General features: G+C 39.7%; 1 protein-coding gene across 1 annotated transcript in view; it reads left to right on the top strand.

Moving 5' to 3' along the window:
- CARMIL1 (capping protein regulator and myosin 1 linker 1) overlaps positions 1-17,771 on the top strand; it is a 200,560-nt gene that overhangs the window by 75,124 nt on the left and 107,665 nt on the right. The window contains exons 3-6 of the mRNA XM_026079768.1: positions 8,233-8,283; positions 12,820-12,879; positions 15,221-15,342; positions 17,365-17,462. Coding sequence (XP_025935553.1) covers positions 8,233-8,283; positions 12,820-12,879; positions 15,221-15,342; positions 17,365-17,462 — 331 coding nt within the window. The remainder of the gene's footprint in view (positions 1-8,232; positions 8,284-12,819; positions 12,880-15,220; positions 15,343-17,364; positions 17,463-17,771) is intronic.

Genomic DNA, 17,771 nt, shown 5'->3' with positions numbered 1-17,771 from the left:
GAATGTTGGGGGCTTGAATGTCATGAAAGACTGATACATTGGAAGTTCATTCTGGTATAGTGCCTTGCATTTCTGAATCGGGGCAGTGTTACAAAAGGCAAGAGTCTGCATAAAGTCTATGTATGGAGGAGAGAGGAAGTGAAAGGATTCCAAAATAAGGAAGTATTAGCACTGATATGCTAGTGAGCTACCTCTATGGGATGGGAATATGGAGAAGGAAAACTCCCTCTATTATTATATGCCTCACTGAGGCATATAATAAGTTACAAAGTAATGTATACAGTAGAGTCTGATCCCCTCCTGCTGCCAGCTCTGGTTAGCCCAGACTGGATCCAACAGCAGTGTTGAGAAGACTGGTGTCAGTGAAATGCCGTTCCTCTCCATTTTCTCTTTTTGTGACTCAGAGCAGGCTTAAACAACATGGTAGTTAGGTCTTCTGGTATTCAGAGCTCTACAGCAGTAGTTTCTCCTTTGTGGGAATTGTGCAGTGGTGACAGGAATGGCAAGGAAGTTTGCAGTCTCAGAGGGGTGGCCTAGTCTTAAGCACTCGGTGTTGGACATCTCTCTCAATGTCATAAAAATCAGTTTCATGACCACTGGTTTTAAGAGCAGGGGAGCTCTGCATGCATACTCAGTAGATGGCTGCCCTTGCATAAGCAGTTCTGAAGTGAGTGAAAGCGGTAAGATAAGATACAAAAATCTTGAGTGCAAGTTAAGTCCCTGAATCAAGGGAGCCCTAGTTTGCCCTGCTAGCAAGCACACTATTAGCTACTTCAAAGAGGCACACAGGCGGTCATTTGCGAGACTCATGGTTCCCGTTGCTGCCAGTCACGGTGTCTGGCCAAAGCTGAAGCCCCTGACTCTTTATCCTCCAAATTCTCATCCTTATAGGARTAGTTAGGTCATCCACACATCGCAGACAAGGCTGTAGCAAGTGTATATATTTATTTGTGCTCCAGATGTTAAAGGAGCACAATTTAACTGGTGTGGCCTTTGCAAACAGTTCTCAGGACTAGGGCACTGTCTAAAGGAAATAGTAGTAGTTATTGTAGCTGTTCTAGGTGTAACAAACAACTTCTTTGAGGAAAGGAGTTTTTGTTTTAATTGGCTGATAAATCTCCAAACTGCACTGTTCCCTCTCTTACTTGTTCAGGATCTGGAGCCCTTTACTCTGCCTTCTCTTTTGGGCTTTGCCAATTGTTCATTTTGCCTTTTTGTTTTAGGCAAATCTCTTGGCATATCAATGCCTTATTTTTTGTCAATTTTAAAAGGAGGATACTTCTTAACTATCTTTCAGGGAGGATTTGTTCATTGTGGCCTCTGAGGTATCAGAGGATGTCTCCAAAAGCTAAGTAAGCATTTCTGTTAAAAGGATCTTCTATAACTTGACTGAAAGGTAAATTTGAAAGAGCCTTTTAAAGAAACAATAAAGAAAAGTATGTGGGTCATCTTTTAAACTGTGCCTGAATGTGCTGCTCTTTGGGCCAATTCAACAATATCCTGCACGGAATATATATGTGGGTACGCATATGTGAGAACTCAGGCTTATGAAGCACTCCACTGTGCCATCTCGTGGTGGTCCCTGTCTTGTCCAGTAAATTAATTTGAAATGTGCTTCTCTTCTCTTGACTTGAAACACAGCAGGTTTATTATCGTCAGTTCTGACCCAACCTCACTTTTCTATAAAAACCCATTTCTGCTAAAAGCTCTTTGCCATACCATTATTTGTTTCCATCCAGAAAATATGGACAGAAGGAAATTGATGGGCCATAACAGGCAGTGGATCAGATTTGAGTTTTTAATGCAATACTACTGTAATAAAGATCAGTGAAAATTTGTGCTCTGTACAGAGTGCCTGTAGCAGAGCAGAGGGGATGGCAGGTTCTCTGTCTGCAGCTCCTGAGAGGGGCCCCTTGTCAAGGATGTTGTATTATGCTTTGGGAAAGATCTTGGGGTATTTTTTAAAAGTGACAGACAGGAAGAGGAGAGTGATGAGAAAAGAAAATGCAGGCAGGAGTTTCCTGTAAAAAGGAAGAGGATCTAGTCTTGGTCAGTAAAACATTTCTTGCACCAAGTGTAGTGGGCAGAGTGTAACTGCACTTCTGCAATCCCTCGTGCGGACACATAAAGCCACTGTTTGCACTGTGGAGCTTGCCCCCATCTTGGGCAGCAGCAAATTGTACTGATGCAATTAGCAGCTTTCCTTATTGATGAGGGTCTGCTCCGGGAAGTTTTGTGTATGTGTTTGACTAGCCCCACAGACACTGACAATTTAGGCAGGTCTGTAAATATGTGCAACTTGGCTCAGTTCAGCTGAGGAAGGGAGAAATTCAAATACTTGCAGTGTGTGAATGCTAAGAAGTAAAAGGACGTCATCCATTCTCAAAGGATCTTCCCAAGCTGGGGAAGACTGCTTTAGTGCTGGTGGATAAATAAATAGGGGTTTGGAACAAGAGTGAATCGAGTTTGTCACTGGTTTTACCAGTGATGACACTTTAAAAGTAGCCAAGACCATGCGATCAGAGTCACGTTCAACCCTGGACAACTTGGAGCAATGTAGGTGCAGTCACAGGTGCTGAGAGCCCTCAAATCAGGGCTGAACCAAGCTGTTTTGCTCATATCAATGCTCTACAGAGAAACCCATGGTATTGCCAAATGATACTGTTTCAGCAGTAGGGTATACGCTCTTGCTGTGCCTCAGCTAATTAACCTCCACAAAGACCTCCAGGATATCAGCAAACCTCTCTGCGTAGAAAGCCTCTGTGCTTTTAACACAGACTGCCTCACTTGAAACTAAGCCTAATACCCCTAACACACCACTGAGAAGTGCCTTTTATCTAATCGAACTCCGGCCACTTCAGGATGGAGACATTTGCAAAATCAGCCATGCAGCACAGGAAATGAACAGTCAATCCTATAGGGACTGAAAGAGCCTGCATGGTCTAACATGTATTGATTCGTCCATATTTTAACAAAACAAAAACTACTAGTATTGCTGCTTTACCTCACAAGTATCTGCACTACATTATTATGTATACATTAGTTGTTGAACCAGTAGTAGTAATGAAAAGCTTATGAGAGAAATCATAGAGCAACCAGTAAGCATGGAACTTAAAAAAAAAAAAAGTAATAAATTAGATGGGGTAGCTAAGGTGTTTATAAAGAAAAGGGACTGACTTCTGGACTACAAGAAATTTTAGAAATGTTGGATATCCAAATAAGAAAACCTGTCACAAACGCTTCTTCCCTCAAGCAAATTATAATGGAAGGAGCCAAAGCAGTTTGAGGTTGACAAAATGGCAAATGTTGGGGGAGAAAAACTAATGTTGAAAGGAAGGGATCAAGGAGTATATTTTAAGATGTGAAACTGCTATATTTGATTTTAAAAGTACTCAATTTTCTTTAGATTTCAGTGGCAATGAGTTTTCAGTGAGAGGAAGAAGACTTGGCTAATCCATAACTGTATTCATATTTCAGCACAGGGACGATTCAGAATGTGTCCTTGTGAATGGAGTGAACATCCCGTAACTTCCCCATTCCTGGGAAGTGTTGGCGTTGCTTCATTTTGTTTTGTTTCATTACAGAGCTGTGTACAGTCGCTGTGTTTTACAGAACTCTTTGGTCCTAGGCTTTTTAAAAACGGTAGTGAGTTGTAAAAGAATTGTTTAATTTGCTTGTGAATTTGAAACCACTTTCAATGTAGATTAGGTGATGTGGCCTCTTTGGCAAAATCAGTAATTAGAATAGAACTGTGTTGCTCTAATGATCTTTCCAAGACTGACTGAGAGATGCTTGTGCTGCATTAACTCGGTGGAGTCCTGTTAACGAAGCTCAGAGTGCCAAAATGGGTAGTAAGACTAGAACTTGACAATAAATCACAAAATGCATCTGTATATTTATGTTTTGTTGATATACTTGCTGTGAATCTGTGTTTGAATGAATCTTATTTACTGAAGCAAATTATTTATTCTGGTAAATGGAAGATGACTTTGTAGGCCATCACTCTTGGCAGAAATAACTTGCAGGGTATGTTTTTGATGAATGTTTCCAAATTAATTTTCAAATTTTAACTTGTCTCATTTACATTGTGGGTACTTTAAGAAGAGTTATGGAATTTAAGATGATGAAAACATTAAGAAATCATTAACTTTGTATGTGGGTAGGAGTCATTTAACATTCAGACGATAATCCTATTTCGTGCAGAAGCAGCCAGGTTATGTACACTGTATAATGTTTGTCTGGGTACGTCTACTTGCTTTACTCTCTATCACTTCAGGCACTTACAAACCTTCTGGCTTGCAAATGTGTGTAAAAGTGTGAATCCCGTCCTCAGTCTCCTTACTCTGTACATGCTTATCTTTTGATGTGATATTTTTATTTTATTAATGATTGAATACCTCTGGTGGGATCTCGACTTGCTGAGCTGAACACGTGAATATTTTCTTATCTGAAGATAATGTAGGTTAAATACTTGCCCGACTAACATTTTGAGTACATTCTGAGTGAGGGGTTGTTGTGTTCAGAGCTGTCACTGGACAGGAGTCTGTTCCTCTGAATTACTGGTTTTTGAAGTGACTTTGACCAAGACACTTTTTTGTCCTGTACTTCAGGTTCCTCAAGTGCAAAACAGGTATAATGGTGGCAGAATCTCCTGTGTAAAATGCTTGAGAACTGCTGGGGGGAACTAGTGGTTACTTTTTGCTTTTTATTTTCTTTATATAAAGAAATTAAAAACTCCAGGAAATCTAGAATCTAGCTCTTCATAAAATCTTGCACTGTTGGATACTTTTGAAGGTCCTAGACAGTTGTGCAATTAGGCGCATACTCATTATTCACATTATAGGAATGCACAGAGACCTGGAACTTCCTTCCCAAAAATAACTCAGTACTTAAAAGCGGACTTGAACTGTGAGAGTGAAAACGTCTCTGGTCCTTCTGTGCATTTGGTCCCAGCATCCTATTGTGCTGGGGTGGCGTATATGTGTGTGTATGATACGTTGTTTTAAGTAGCCTACAACTTATGTTCTGTTGCGCTCGCAAGTAATACCAACTGTGCAGAACCCTATTCCCGGAGAAATGGGTGAGCCGGTATCTGAATGCTGTCCTTGTTTATGTATGCGCTGCAGCCTTATCGAGGCGAAGGGCACTGAAAACTGTTAATGATTCTCAGCTTACCAAACAAGCCTCCAGTCACTTTGGGGAAGAGGCTACTGTGTTGCTAAACATGAACAAAAATGTTAACCCTAACGTGCAGATGTCACACAAAATTTTGAAAGGATTAAAAAAGATAAGAAAGCAGTAAACTAAAGCTAATACTGTCAAAGGTCAGGATACATATTCATGGTTTTTAGCAGTTAAAATTGTGATAAATGCTAGCCCTGTTCTTGGTCAATTCTGCCACTGTCAAGAGAAGATCTTGCCTCACTGTTGTCAAGATGGAAGGTTCACTGTGGAGTAACAGTTGACCTTGTCTTCAATTAACTTTACATAAAAGTCACACTCTTCTTTGTCTGTGACAGTCTCGATGGTGAAAACTGTAGAAATCTAAATTTTATTGGGTTAGAGAACTCAGGCTTTTTTGTACAATTTTATCGCTCAAGAATCATTTCTCTGCTGTATGCACAGGGGATATCATCTTGCAGTTGTTCTCTCCTGTGTATGTAAATGTGTCTTCTGAAGGTAAATAGGTACTTAATCTGTGTTGGTTTTAGCAAGACATCACTTTGGGAGCCTTGGTGCATCTAACACATGGTGATGCAGTGACCCGTGCTCTACTGGAACATCCTTTTCTAACATAGTTGTGTTACAGCCTTCTAGTTACATGGGTTGTATTTACCTTTGTTATTAAGACTGCTCCAGTATATTGTAATCATATTAAAGAGACCCTGTCATATGCTCATGAGATAGCTTGAATCCATACATGCAAACATATTTTATAGCAGGCTCGTGGCATGATTTTGCTGTAACCAGCTGTCCCACTGCTGTGGCAAATACAAGAGCACTGATCTCTCTGATGTTGTAGGCTGGCATGTAGAAGGTAAATATGGAAAGCCCCTCTTAAAAGCTGCCCTGTCTCACTCTTTCTCATTTCTGCCTCTGACTTGAGGTGATCAGAAGTAGATCAAGAGAAGCTGTTGGAGCAGAAGCTGCTCTAACCACTGTTGTTCATGAGGCACCCTACTAGCTGAGCTGTGGCAGGGAACATGCCTGATCTTCTCCCCCCTCTTCCTAGTCCTGTAGCCACTCAAGCCACAACTTGTTTGTGAGTGTGATGATGGATAAGAAGAGCGCCGTTCTTTGCAGTGCAAGAATTGATAGTGAAGCTTTTTTGGTAAGCAGCAGAATCTAATGTAGGGGTGTGACTGCGGGTTTAAACCTTCCCAAAGACTCCTGGGAGTGTTGTGTGCAAATATTCTGAGCAGGAGCCTTGAAGAAGAAAAATGAATGGGTGGCAAGAATCAAGATTATATTACTTTGAGTAAATAGCTACTGTCAGATTAAGGAATATGTTTTTGTTCAGTGGCAAAAAGTCTTGTGTTGACCCTGCTCCTTTTGTGTCAGATTTTGGAAGGTACTTATGACACCTGCAGCTCGAGAGTGAGCAAGGGAGGGTTTTTCTCTCTCCAGAAGTGAGCTGAAGGGTATGAGGCAGCTCTGTCCGATAGCCTGGGCTGCTTCCCTGCTGCAACAGCACTGTTGCAGGCAGCACAATGGACATTTAGGTGACAGCTGAGCGTTTCTTACAAGAGGTGATGATTACTGCTCCTGAACAGTCCGCCTCTAAATCCATGATAACCAGAGCACTAAGTCTCTGTTCTCATCAGTGCTGCGGTGTGCAGCCTACTAATACCAAACATAAGTAGATAGCAGTATTCTCTTTCTCAGGGTTGAGCTGGATGTTGTTCCTTGCTGTAAAAAGGGAGTACTGTGTCCTAAATTTAAAAGCCTCAGGAACTGGCGTGAATGATGCAAAGCATCCCGGCTCCTTGCCTCCTCTTCCTCTACTCTCCTTGCTCAAGCTCACCAGGTTTCTCTCCCTCTTTGCCTTTCACATGACCGTCATTTCCCCTTGCCTGCTGCCCAGACCCTGCCATGCTGCTGTGCAGGCAGGAATGCTGAAAGCAGCAGGAAACTTCATCTGCTGCCATTTGCTGGCAACATTTCCTGCTATGCTAGAGGTATTGAGGTGCAGAAGTTTAAATCCAAGCTTCATGCTCCAAAGTTTGGCACTGTTAGGGACTGGATACGGAGTTCCTTTCCCAGGCTGGTTCTCCTGCTCTGTGTGGAATATGCTTTGCATTAACCTACTTATGTGAAGATAAATATGCATCTAACAGAACAGGATTTAGGAGGTCCCAGTTCTGTGAGAAGCTCTGCACCTGCTGGGGGCTTTTGGTCCAGCTGTTTGATTTAGGTTGGTTTCAGTTTTTTGTCTGCAAAAAACGTGGCCAACATATTAACTAATTCTGTGCACAGGTAAAGCAGAAGCAATACTGTTGTTTTGCAAAGTGATTCATTGCTTTTTGCAAAGCTTAAGAGCTGTGAGTGGGACAAGCTACTGGAAATTGAAATTACTTTTATACATCGTTGTATTTTGATTGGCAATAACTTCTAAAATATTTTGGTTTCATCGTGTTTTCTCCCCAGAGGCACTGTTCTCACTAAATCTAACCATGTTTTTTCCATTGTCCCTGCCAGAGAAGAAATTGTCCTATTGATGCCAATGAGAAATCTTTGCATTGTTACTCTAGAAATGCGCTGAGTGTATCCAAAAAGGAATGTTTGTTCATAGTCTCTTATGTTACTAATAATATCATGTTTACCTTGCATATTTTTGTTCCATTATAGTATATACTGTGTTCCTGATTGGACTTTTTATCCTTGCTTCTTTTTTAAATGTCACTAAGAATGCTATTAGATTCTCATGAGAGACTGTTTAAGTAAATATCTTCCAGTTAGATGACATTACAAATACTACACTAGCCAGTTTACAGATCATCACGTTACAGCAGTCTATTCACTCTGCTCTACTGGATCAATGTTGCTTTCTTCAGTGTACATGGGAAGAGTCCAACTGACAGCAAAGGGAATTGACTCTACCCTTCCTAGAGGCTCTTTCCCTCTGGTTTTAGGATGCAGCAGAGTCTTAGGGTTTTTCCTTGAGAGGAATCTTGAATAATATACCTGATACACAAAATATTTCTTACCAGTTATGCTCTTTTTTTTTAACAGGTATTGGCATCATGTCGGGCATTTCTTCTAACATCTCGGATCCCCACCAAGGTAAAGCTGCTGTGTTTTTAGAACTATTCTGTATTTTAGATATAAATGTCAGTTGCACAAACTTTGCATTATTTTGGCTATGCCTGTGCATCTGTTTAAAAGAAAAAATTAAGGAATGGTATGGTGCATGGTGTTGAGTTTGTTAGAACGGTGTTTGCATTGATGTCTGTCCTAAAAGGATTTGTCCACTTAGATAAACCATTCCAGAAGAATCTTAACTTATGGAAATGCAGCTGGGTGAAGATTTACCTTGTAAAGGCCAACTTGAAGAACTGCTATATGAGCCTGATGACCTTGGTAGTGGGACAGTTTGTGCACAAACAAACAGATGACATTACTCTCTTGTAGTGTCTAGTTTCAAATAGGAATATATCTGATCTGGAGACAGAAATTGAGTTTTACTGTATTCCACTGGTTTTTGCCATTTTCTGTGGAGATTGCAGTTCATTGTGAAAAGCATCTTGCCAACATGCCTTACCAATGCCGATGAATTATTTCTTCTATTCCTGGGACAATTTGTAATGATTGTTGTAGCAGAGAAAGAGAATTCCTGTGTAAACAAAAATGCCTGACTGAGAAGATGATGTCTTGTCCAGCTTGGAGTCAGTGAATGTGCACTTGGCACTTGTCCATGTTCTATTTTGTTGTATTTCTTTTTTATATGTGTGTGCGTGTGTGTGTGTGTGTGTGTGTGTACATATATAGGGAGTGTATATATGCTTCACAGAAAAATAAGATCAATAAATGGAAAGATTGATGCAAGGTTTTCAGTTCTGGATGCTAGTAAATGTGACCAGCCCTCACCTGTAATTTGAAGGTTCTGACTGGTGGGCAGGGTAACTTTGGTTTGAATTTCTTTTGAAACTTATTACCCTCAGCTGGTCACCCAGTCCCTGCTGCCCTGATGGCTTAGCTGCTTGTCTGTTGGCTCTTGGATCAGTGCAGTTTAAAGCCTGTTTTAAGACAGTTTGGTGACTGGTTACATGAAAACATAGAGCTAGCTGACGAACAGCTCGGACATTCGTGCAGTGAGGGTATGATGGGTGGGCGTTGATGGTGATCTTATTAGACAACCAATAGCAAAGCTATTGTAATTCATCAGAAAGCTCTTGGAGGCAAGGACTCGCTGTTACTAAGGAATAACTGTAATTCTAGTTTAAAATTGCTGTCACTTCTACAAAACTTATTTTATTAAATGTATTTACTTAGTTGGGGAACTTGTTTGTATTTTCTTTGTAATCTGGAATGTGTGCTGTACTAACAAAGCTGTGACTTTAGTGGTCACTGAAATACAGGAAAGGTAATCAGAAGAAAGTCCTTCTGCACATGATTTATTTCAAAATTAAACTTTGTGTATCTGAGCAATTGTTAGGAAGGTTAAAAATGCCTTTCTTTTGTAGCAGAAGGATTAATGAAACTTGCTGATTTTTCTAAAGCCTGTCATATTTTCCAAAGCTGCCCAGAAGCTTTCTGATCCTGAGAATGTCAATTTAACTAGCATGCAGTAACTTCTAGGGAGACTGCTGAAAATAGCTTCTTTAAGCTTCAGGGAACTCTCACAAAATCCCATATGCCCAGAGATCGCCAGTTTTGAATGACTGTTACTGCTACATCTGATTCACCTTTCCTTGAACAGTGCTGCTGAGATGTGCCTAGTAAACAAGGATGAAAGTTAAATGGGATGAAAGTGGATTAAGTATAACATCCACTTACATGATTTCCTTAGAGCAAGGGTCTTACAAACTATGGCCACCTCTTAACTTTACAATGAGGCTCAATCAGTTCATTTCCACTAAACACTAGATGTGTTTTACACCTTCACAAAGACTGTACAGTACTTAAAACTTACTAATTCTTTCTGCTGTCTATATAAAACTTAGTTACAACATCAGTAAATGCTGAATATGACATCAACCCCCAGAAAAGTGTATAATGTATTTGTGGGAATGTAATTCGGGTCTGTAAACCCACTTCTAGTGCCAGCTTTTAGTACATTTTAATTGACTGAAAAAAAAAGAAAACTGTGAAATTAGCTGGCTGCTAACTACAGGGTTCCTAAATGAATGACACTTACAGCCTCATAAAAGGATTTTTTTTTTAAATATAGTTTTAGGTAATAAACAAGACTACGTGTTTTAAAACCCTGTAAAGAAATTATTTCACAGTTTCAGAAGAGGATGTGTTCTGTATTTTTACTACACAATGATTGTGAATCTATTTTGAAAGTGGAAGAATGAACTGAAACTTAATTATAGACATGGTGCCACATTTCATGACATGTGAATTCTAGTCAAGAGGATTTTTGCAGGATGAATTCTTGAGTCTGGTTCTGGTAAACTGGTAAACTATGGTAAACTTTTCTCAGGAGTAGAAAAGTACTTTTGATTATGTGGAACATATACATTGGCACATACAAAGCACATTAGYGAAAGCAGAACGTTCAATCTGGCAGATAAATAATTTGCAAAATAGGAAGGGTTTAAATCATAGCCAGTTCCCCCACACAACAATTCATTGAAATTTGGGTAAATAAATGTTAGATAGTCTCGTATGTTTAATTTGACTAGTACTGGAGGAAAAGAGCCTTTCACTGCTATATCAGTCATCTGGCTTACCCCAGTAGCAAGCAAGAGATGCCATTGATTTTTATTCATTTATTAACACCCCCCCAACCCCCTACCCACCCTCGCACCTCTCCCTGGCCTGAATGAAATGCATGGGGCTGTGTGCTTCACAAAAGATTGCCAGTCTTAGTTGAGAAACCAGGAACTGAAGAGGCATGAAGAAAAACAAATATCTTACCTTGCAAAAATGCAAAATGCTGGTGTGGGCAATGGGAAGATGCTGGCATTTTTTCTGTCTCTCCCATCTCAGTTGCACAAAGATGGGCTTATGTACTTACTTGCTTCATAAACAGCCATGGCAGCACCCCAGTTGTCTGAAACTGGCTGTCTGCTGTAGGGTGCTCCTCACAAGCAAAACAAAGCATGTGAAGACTCCTCAGCAACTTCAGAGCAAAGTTTGGTACCTAAGTTAAGGCTCTGGTGGAAGATGGGCTTTGCACAGAAATGGCTGATGAATGCTCATGTCTTCTGATCCCCTCATGTCATGAGAGCAACTTAAGGGAAAAAAAGATTCAGAAGACAAGAAAGAAAGAACAAATATATAGTAGTAACATCTTAACCCTCTGCAGCAGTGGGTAGATATGTAGCTGAGTGCTAAAAAAGTTCACCTGCTTGATCAAACCCCCCTAAAATGTATCTTAAATCATATCTATTTTAATTGGAATTTTCTAAGCAGCTTTGTCCTGTGGTAACACCATCTCTGACTGCTTACAGATTTGCCAGTGAGACCGTGGGAGCTTAGGAGCTCTCCCCAGTGTCATACTGCTTTCTGGAAAGCTTGTGTTCAGTTCTTGTGGTTGGAAAGTGAAGCTTGTCATTACTGATTTTCTGATGGGCTTTTGCAGCCTTTGTAGAAGGGTATCCTTGAGAAATGCATTCGGGTTCTAAACAGTGCAGTAGTGGTTCAGGGTCTTGGGGTTTTTTTTAAAGGTTTCCACAGTGGTAGAAATAGAATAATTTGGTGTTTGCCAGTTAGCCTGGAAGCACCCTGACCATGAACCTTGGGTAAGGTAAAGTACAGAAGACTTTTTTTTAAAATGCAATTCATACAGACCGTTTGTTACAGTTACAACGGTTCTGATGATAAATAAAAGGAAATGGCCATGCTAATATCTTGCTCTATACTTTTGATTCAGTCCAAGAGGTTTGTTTCTTTCTGCATCTTCCAGCTGTCGAGATGCTTGCATGTCTGTCTGGTTGGGAGTTCAGATCTTAGCTACTCCTTGTAGGCTTAAGCTTGTCTTTGGGGAAGAGGACTTTTTTTCCTGCCTCTGCCTCCTCTGAAGTTCCATTTGGATTAAATACGCTCACCTTTCTTTCCTGCCTATCCTGACTGCTGCCCAGATAACCGAGTCAGGCAAAGCTAGTGTATTATTTCCTGTCAAACTTTTAGATATGCTAAGATCGTCTTGAGCATTTTATATGTGTGGGCGGGTGGGTTGTATGTCCCTTTAGTTTCAATACAGTAAAAATTTTCACTTCTGTGATCAGTGTAACTCATGAAAGACTAATAAGTGATGCTATAAATATTCTTATTAGGAGTTATTTACTCACAAGAGTACATATCAGTAGAGTGTTGTATAAGCAGTTATGCTTTTTATTGTAAAATTTTTTTATAAATTTTGTTATAAGCTGATGTGCTTATAGCCATCAGTAAAACACCCAATTAGATATTCTTATAACCTCTAATAACCATTTGAGCCCATAATAAGCAACATGCAAGTGTTCTTTTGGTAAAAAATATGACCAGATAGTAGAATATTAACAAATACTTGATGTACACTATAGAAACTGATGTAAAATAATGGTCCTCTCATCCAAGGTTTTTGTGTTAACTTCATTGAAATATGTCAGTGCTTTTTAAAATAAGAAAGTGTTTGTACTAATGTGGCCTTTTCTTTTTTAACTACAGCTAGAACTAACTTTCAGCTATTTGGAAATCCAAGGAATAACTTCCAGTAAACCAGGTCAAGTGAGTGTTTTCACCCTTATATCAAAATCATATTGTGGCACACTGATATATTTTACCAGTGATAATCTAGTTAAAAGGTACCTGTTTACACATTGCTAAATCTGTTCCAATCAAGGAGAAGATAATGTTCAAGCAAGTAGGTGTCCCCATCCAGTGAGCACACTGCACGTTTGAAGTGTTGCATTCATGGTGCTTTTAAAACGTAAAATAATGGTAATAATTTTAAAGAATCCATTTTAAGAATGAGTTGTGTGGGTGGGATGAAGATAAGAAATGCAGCTTTTTCGTAGCTCCGTTGGAATGAAGCTAAAATGATGCAAGTTTTCATTAGTCACATAAATGTCGGTGTTTTTCTCAGAGATGATGAAACAGTGGTGGTTGTTGTAGAATCCATACCATGCCAGTTTGAATGTCTTTTGTGGTGTATACCTTTTGTGGTGAAGCCAAATGCTCCTGCTTACATTGCAGACAGAAATTGTTTCCTTTCAACTCTTGTTGGTGTCATTCCTGCTTTAAAAAAAAGGGGGGGGGGGAGTTTCATGCCAAAAAGGTGAATGGCAAAGAGAAGGTGATGAAAAGAAGAATGCCTTTTATACATTGTTCATTCATAGAAGATGAACATGTTGACAAGATTTGACAGTACAATTGTATCAAATTGTATCATGTGTGTTTTGGTTTTTGAAGAGTGTTTTAGAAATAGGAGCATCTGTCAGTGTATTTGAACTCTGTAAAGCTCTCCTTGTGTTTAACATGTCATCTTTTTAACCCGGCTTTTGAAGCTTTCCTTTAAGGAAAAAAGCTCCGGTTGTTTACCTTTTTAATGGGGAGACATTTAGTAAACTGTGTGTGGTTTTGTGGACTTATTCATTTAAGGTACTAAAATGCCATGGTAGCTAACACTAATTATTCCTAGAGGGATAGATAACAACTGTTGTAGCAGGGCTTACAAGGAAAGTGCTGATTTTCAACAGCCTCATTTAGCATACCATTTTTCTAAGATATTTGGTAAGGTTTTGCATTTTTACGTTCACTTGTGCTTTAAAAATGCAAGTCTTACGGCTGAATGCAGGTGGAATCCTTGATAATTCCTTAGGGGCAACAGGTATTGTCGCAGTTTTCCTGCAAACAGCGTGTTACGTCTGTGTTACTTGATGGACTTGTGTTGTGCCAGGCACATCACAAAAAGCCATGACAAGTATAAGTCAACAAATGGTCAGACAAAGTAATGTAGGGGGAAGGGTGTAGTAATATTGGTGATAATCAAAAACGGTAGTGATTTGCCCACTTGTTCTTCAGAGAGTGAATGGTCGCAGTTGCTGGAAGGAGTTGACATGGTGGGAAAAGTACATGAAGTTTGTGTATGTGCTTTTGAGATAATACAGCCTCTGCAGGGTTATCCTGGTGATGACCCTAGACATGGACTGGGAATGAAAAGAGATCCAGGAACCAGTTTCAGTAAAAACAAACTTCTGTAGCATACTACACAAAGTACTGCTAGCATTACTGTATCCCCTCTAGTACTGTCTATATACACTTATTTATTCCTAATTTAGGAGCAGTCATCTTACCATATTTGCACAGTACCTAATTTGAAAGAGTTTGTGCCTTGGGCTTTAGTTGTACTAAATATCTGCACTGGAGAATACAGAAATATTAGGTTGTTGCATGTGACGCAGCCAAAAGTACCAGCAGACCTGATGTGTGAGTGATGTGGTAATCTGATTTGATTCTGAACACTCAGTATATAACAGAGACTGGTAACAAGTGGGTTTCATTTTCTTCACCTAGCTGAAGCAAATATCCCCAGACTGCGGGGCAGTAATGTTAACTGAGTTACTGCATCATTTGAACTGAGACAATGTATTATCTTAATGATTTCTCTAAATGACATGGATCAAAGTATTCACACTCTTCCAGAGAATCACAGCTGTTAATGACTTGTACTTCCCGCTCAAGGAGGCAGACCTTGTGCATTCAATAGTTTGCTGTCAGGCTGTACTCACTTCTCCTGGTGTTCTGGGACATGTTTCAAAATCGGACAATACTGTGAAAAGTTCTTGGTTTTGGAAATGTCAGCTGAGGTCAAGTTTCTCTGAAACCTTTGTTCCTGTGGGACGCAGGACGCTTCTAGGAGGAGCGAAGTTTGAGCACACAATTCTTGTGTGTTCAAGCAGAGAAGCTTTACCTGCAGCATTGTCATGTCATGTATTAATGAGTAACAGTGTCTTACTGGCATGCAAAGCATTCAGCTGGCATTCAAAGTACTACTCCATTTAACTGGATCTGAATTAGATGGTACCTAATTCTTCTGCCCTCTCCCCCACCCCCCCCTTTTGTGCAGTTGATCATGGAAACGGAGAAATGCAGCATTTCCATGAAGATGGCAACCTCYGAGGATGTGAACGAGGTTCTGGCACACATTGGAACCTGCCTCAGGAAGATATTCCCTGGGCTCTCTCCAGTGTAAGTAGCTTTTAGGGCACTTGTAGCATGAACACATTGTGTCGAAAGAGTGAAGAACCACCACTTATTGTCCTTTGGTCCCCCACCTTACATCAGAAATGCACAGAGGATGTAAAACACCTTAAGGTAAGTGCTAAACTTTCATCCAGGCCCTTGGAAGTATATGGCAGAACGATGAAGCAACACAGAGCATAGCTAGAGCATGCTGTAGTCTGTACAGTCAAAAGAGCTTTCATTTTGACTGGGTGGTGCAAGGATTTGGAGTTTTAAGTTTTCTTTTTACCTTATTGCCTCTCCAACCTCAAATATAGCTGAGATTCTAGCTTTTTGTTTCAATTAACTCCTTTTCCTATAAGCAGCTGTGATGTTCAGTAGGGTTTTTTTTTATTCTGTTTTTTTCTGCAGGAGTAAAATCTGAGTTGGAAGTGGAGGGAAAAGTTCTGCTTATTTTCACATTTTTGAAATGTGAAATGATTCACATGACTGGGAGCCTGGTGCTTCAAAACTGAGCCCCAGGCCTTCTGTTTTATACCTTCAGTAGAATAACTGGCTCCTTGGATCATATATCTCCTTTTCTAGCTTTTTTATGCTGCTTCAATTTTGCATTGTTCTTACCTTTGTTTTTTCTCCTGTTTGTGTTAACGGCCTCTGAATTTTATCATCTTGCAGCAATTTTCCATAGTTCTTCTTCATTTTATTTTCCTCCTCTTCTCTAGCTGTGCTGCATCTTCATCTGTACCTCCCAGATAATGCAACTCTACTACTACTCTCTCCAACTTATGGTTTTTTGGAAATTTTAAAGAAAATGGATCATATAAAAGAGTTTTCCAGGACACACTGATTTTTACAAGTGAACTTTTTAAACAGACTTTCTGTATGAACAGTCTGGTTAGATTTACATGTTTTATTTTGGGTGTGCATCTTTATTATTCACCTTTCCCATAGGTGGAGCAGGAAATCAGCTTCATAACCCCAGCTAGCAGTTTCTTTTTTTATTTCTAGTTTATCTCTGTGGCAGTATTATTAACTGCTGTGATGGAGATGGAAATCTTCCTTCATAAAGAAGGTGTAGAAGTGAATATTTATGAACATGAGCAGCCATAAAACTTCAGTAATGATGAGAGAAATGCAGGCAAAAGGGTGAAGAGGACTGCAAAACTGTTCATGTTTATCAGCATCTGTGATTGCCTTGAGCCTTAAACATGTTTTTTTTTCCTGAGCTTTCCTGAGAACATTGCTGGAGCATTTTGTGTGGCTGTGTGGAGTGCTTGGTTCCCAGAAAATAAATTTGATTTCTAGCTCTCCTCTCATATGTCACAGCTCTCCAAAATGAAGATAACGGAGTTGTACTGATGATGTGAGATCAGAACAGGCAAGAAAGGGGAAAGAGGTTTCTACTATTAACATCTCTTATTCATTCTTTCCCCCTGTTGTGTGGAATTCTGAAAGTTTTGAGGCTCTGCTGTCATTCAGAAGAACATTTATTTTTATTTCCTAAAAGGCAGAAAAAAGGGTTGTGTTTTAGTCTAGAGACTGAAGAACACTATCCCACTACAGAGATTAGAATTAGGTATCTAAAGCACAGCCTAGAGGCCACTCAGCATGCTCTGTGGCCCTTTGCAACATAATGCTTTCACTTTATAAAAACACTATACAAACTGCAGCTATTTCAGCATAACCAATAATACCATGTCTCCCTCTTATTTTGGGCATCCTCGTGTTAGTCAAGCACCACAAGTCTACTTAGCCTGGGCAATCTTGTTGTGGAAAGGGGCTCAGTTGCTCCAAGAGTCACAGGGTTAGTTATCAGAAGGAAAAAGAGACAAATGTTACTACTGCTGTGCTGTATCACAGCGTGTTTGACTTTTAGGCAGAGATTTGAATTGTATTAAAGATGGTAATTCTTCCTATACGCATCAATAAAATTATACTTGAAATAAAGAAGATCCATGAGTGCATATAATTGCCCAGGTTTAAAAATATTTTTAAAGTCATGAATGATATTTTTCCCTTTACATCTAGGAGGATTCTGAAAAAAGTAACTGTGGAGCCTTCAGAAAGACTGGCTAATCTCCAGGCCCTGTGGGACAGTCAGACAGTGGCAGAACTTGGACCTTGTGGTGAGAATGAATTTAAAGGCTCAAATATAAAAAGGTTGGAATTGCAGTGTCAGGAAGTTTAATTCTATTTCTGTCAGAAGCTTGAAAAGGTGTAATTAGTTTTAAGGTGTAATTAGTATGAAGTAGACTTCTGATTGGTGGGTGAAGGCACTATTTTAAGCTTTCTTGCAACCTGCTGGCTATTGCGAAAGTAGGATAGTCTCAGTCTATTTCAGTTTCTTTCAGCAATGGACACCCTTCTGAGAGAAAAAGAGAGTGAGTTTTGAAAGACTCGGTAGTATATCTTTAAGTGAAAGTATTAATGTATGC

The sequence above is a fragment of the Apteryx rowi genome, unplaced genomic scaffold, assembly GCF_003343035.1.
Source record: "Apteryx rowi isolate R43461 unplaced genomic scaffold, aptRow1 scaffold_50, whole genome shotgun sequence".
Classification (NCBI taxonomy): Eukaryota; Metazoa; Chordata; class Aves; order Apterygiformes; family Apterygidae; genus Apteryx; species Apteryx rowi.
The sequence above is the reverse complement of the archived record's forward strand: the minus strand, read 5'-3'. Positions and strand labels throughout refer to the sequence as shown.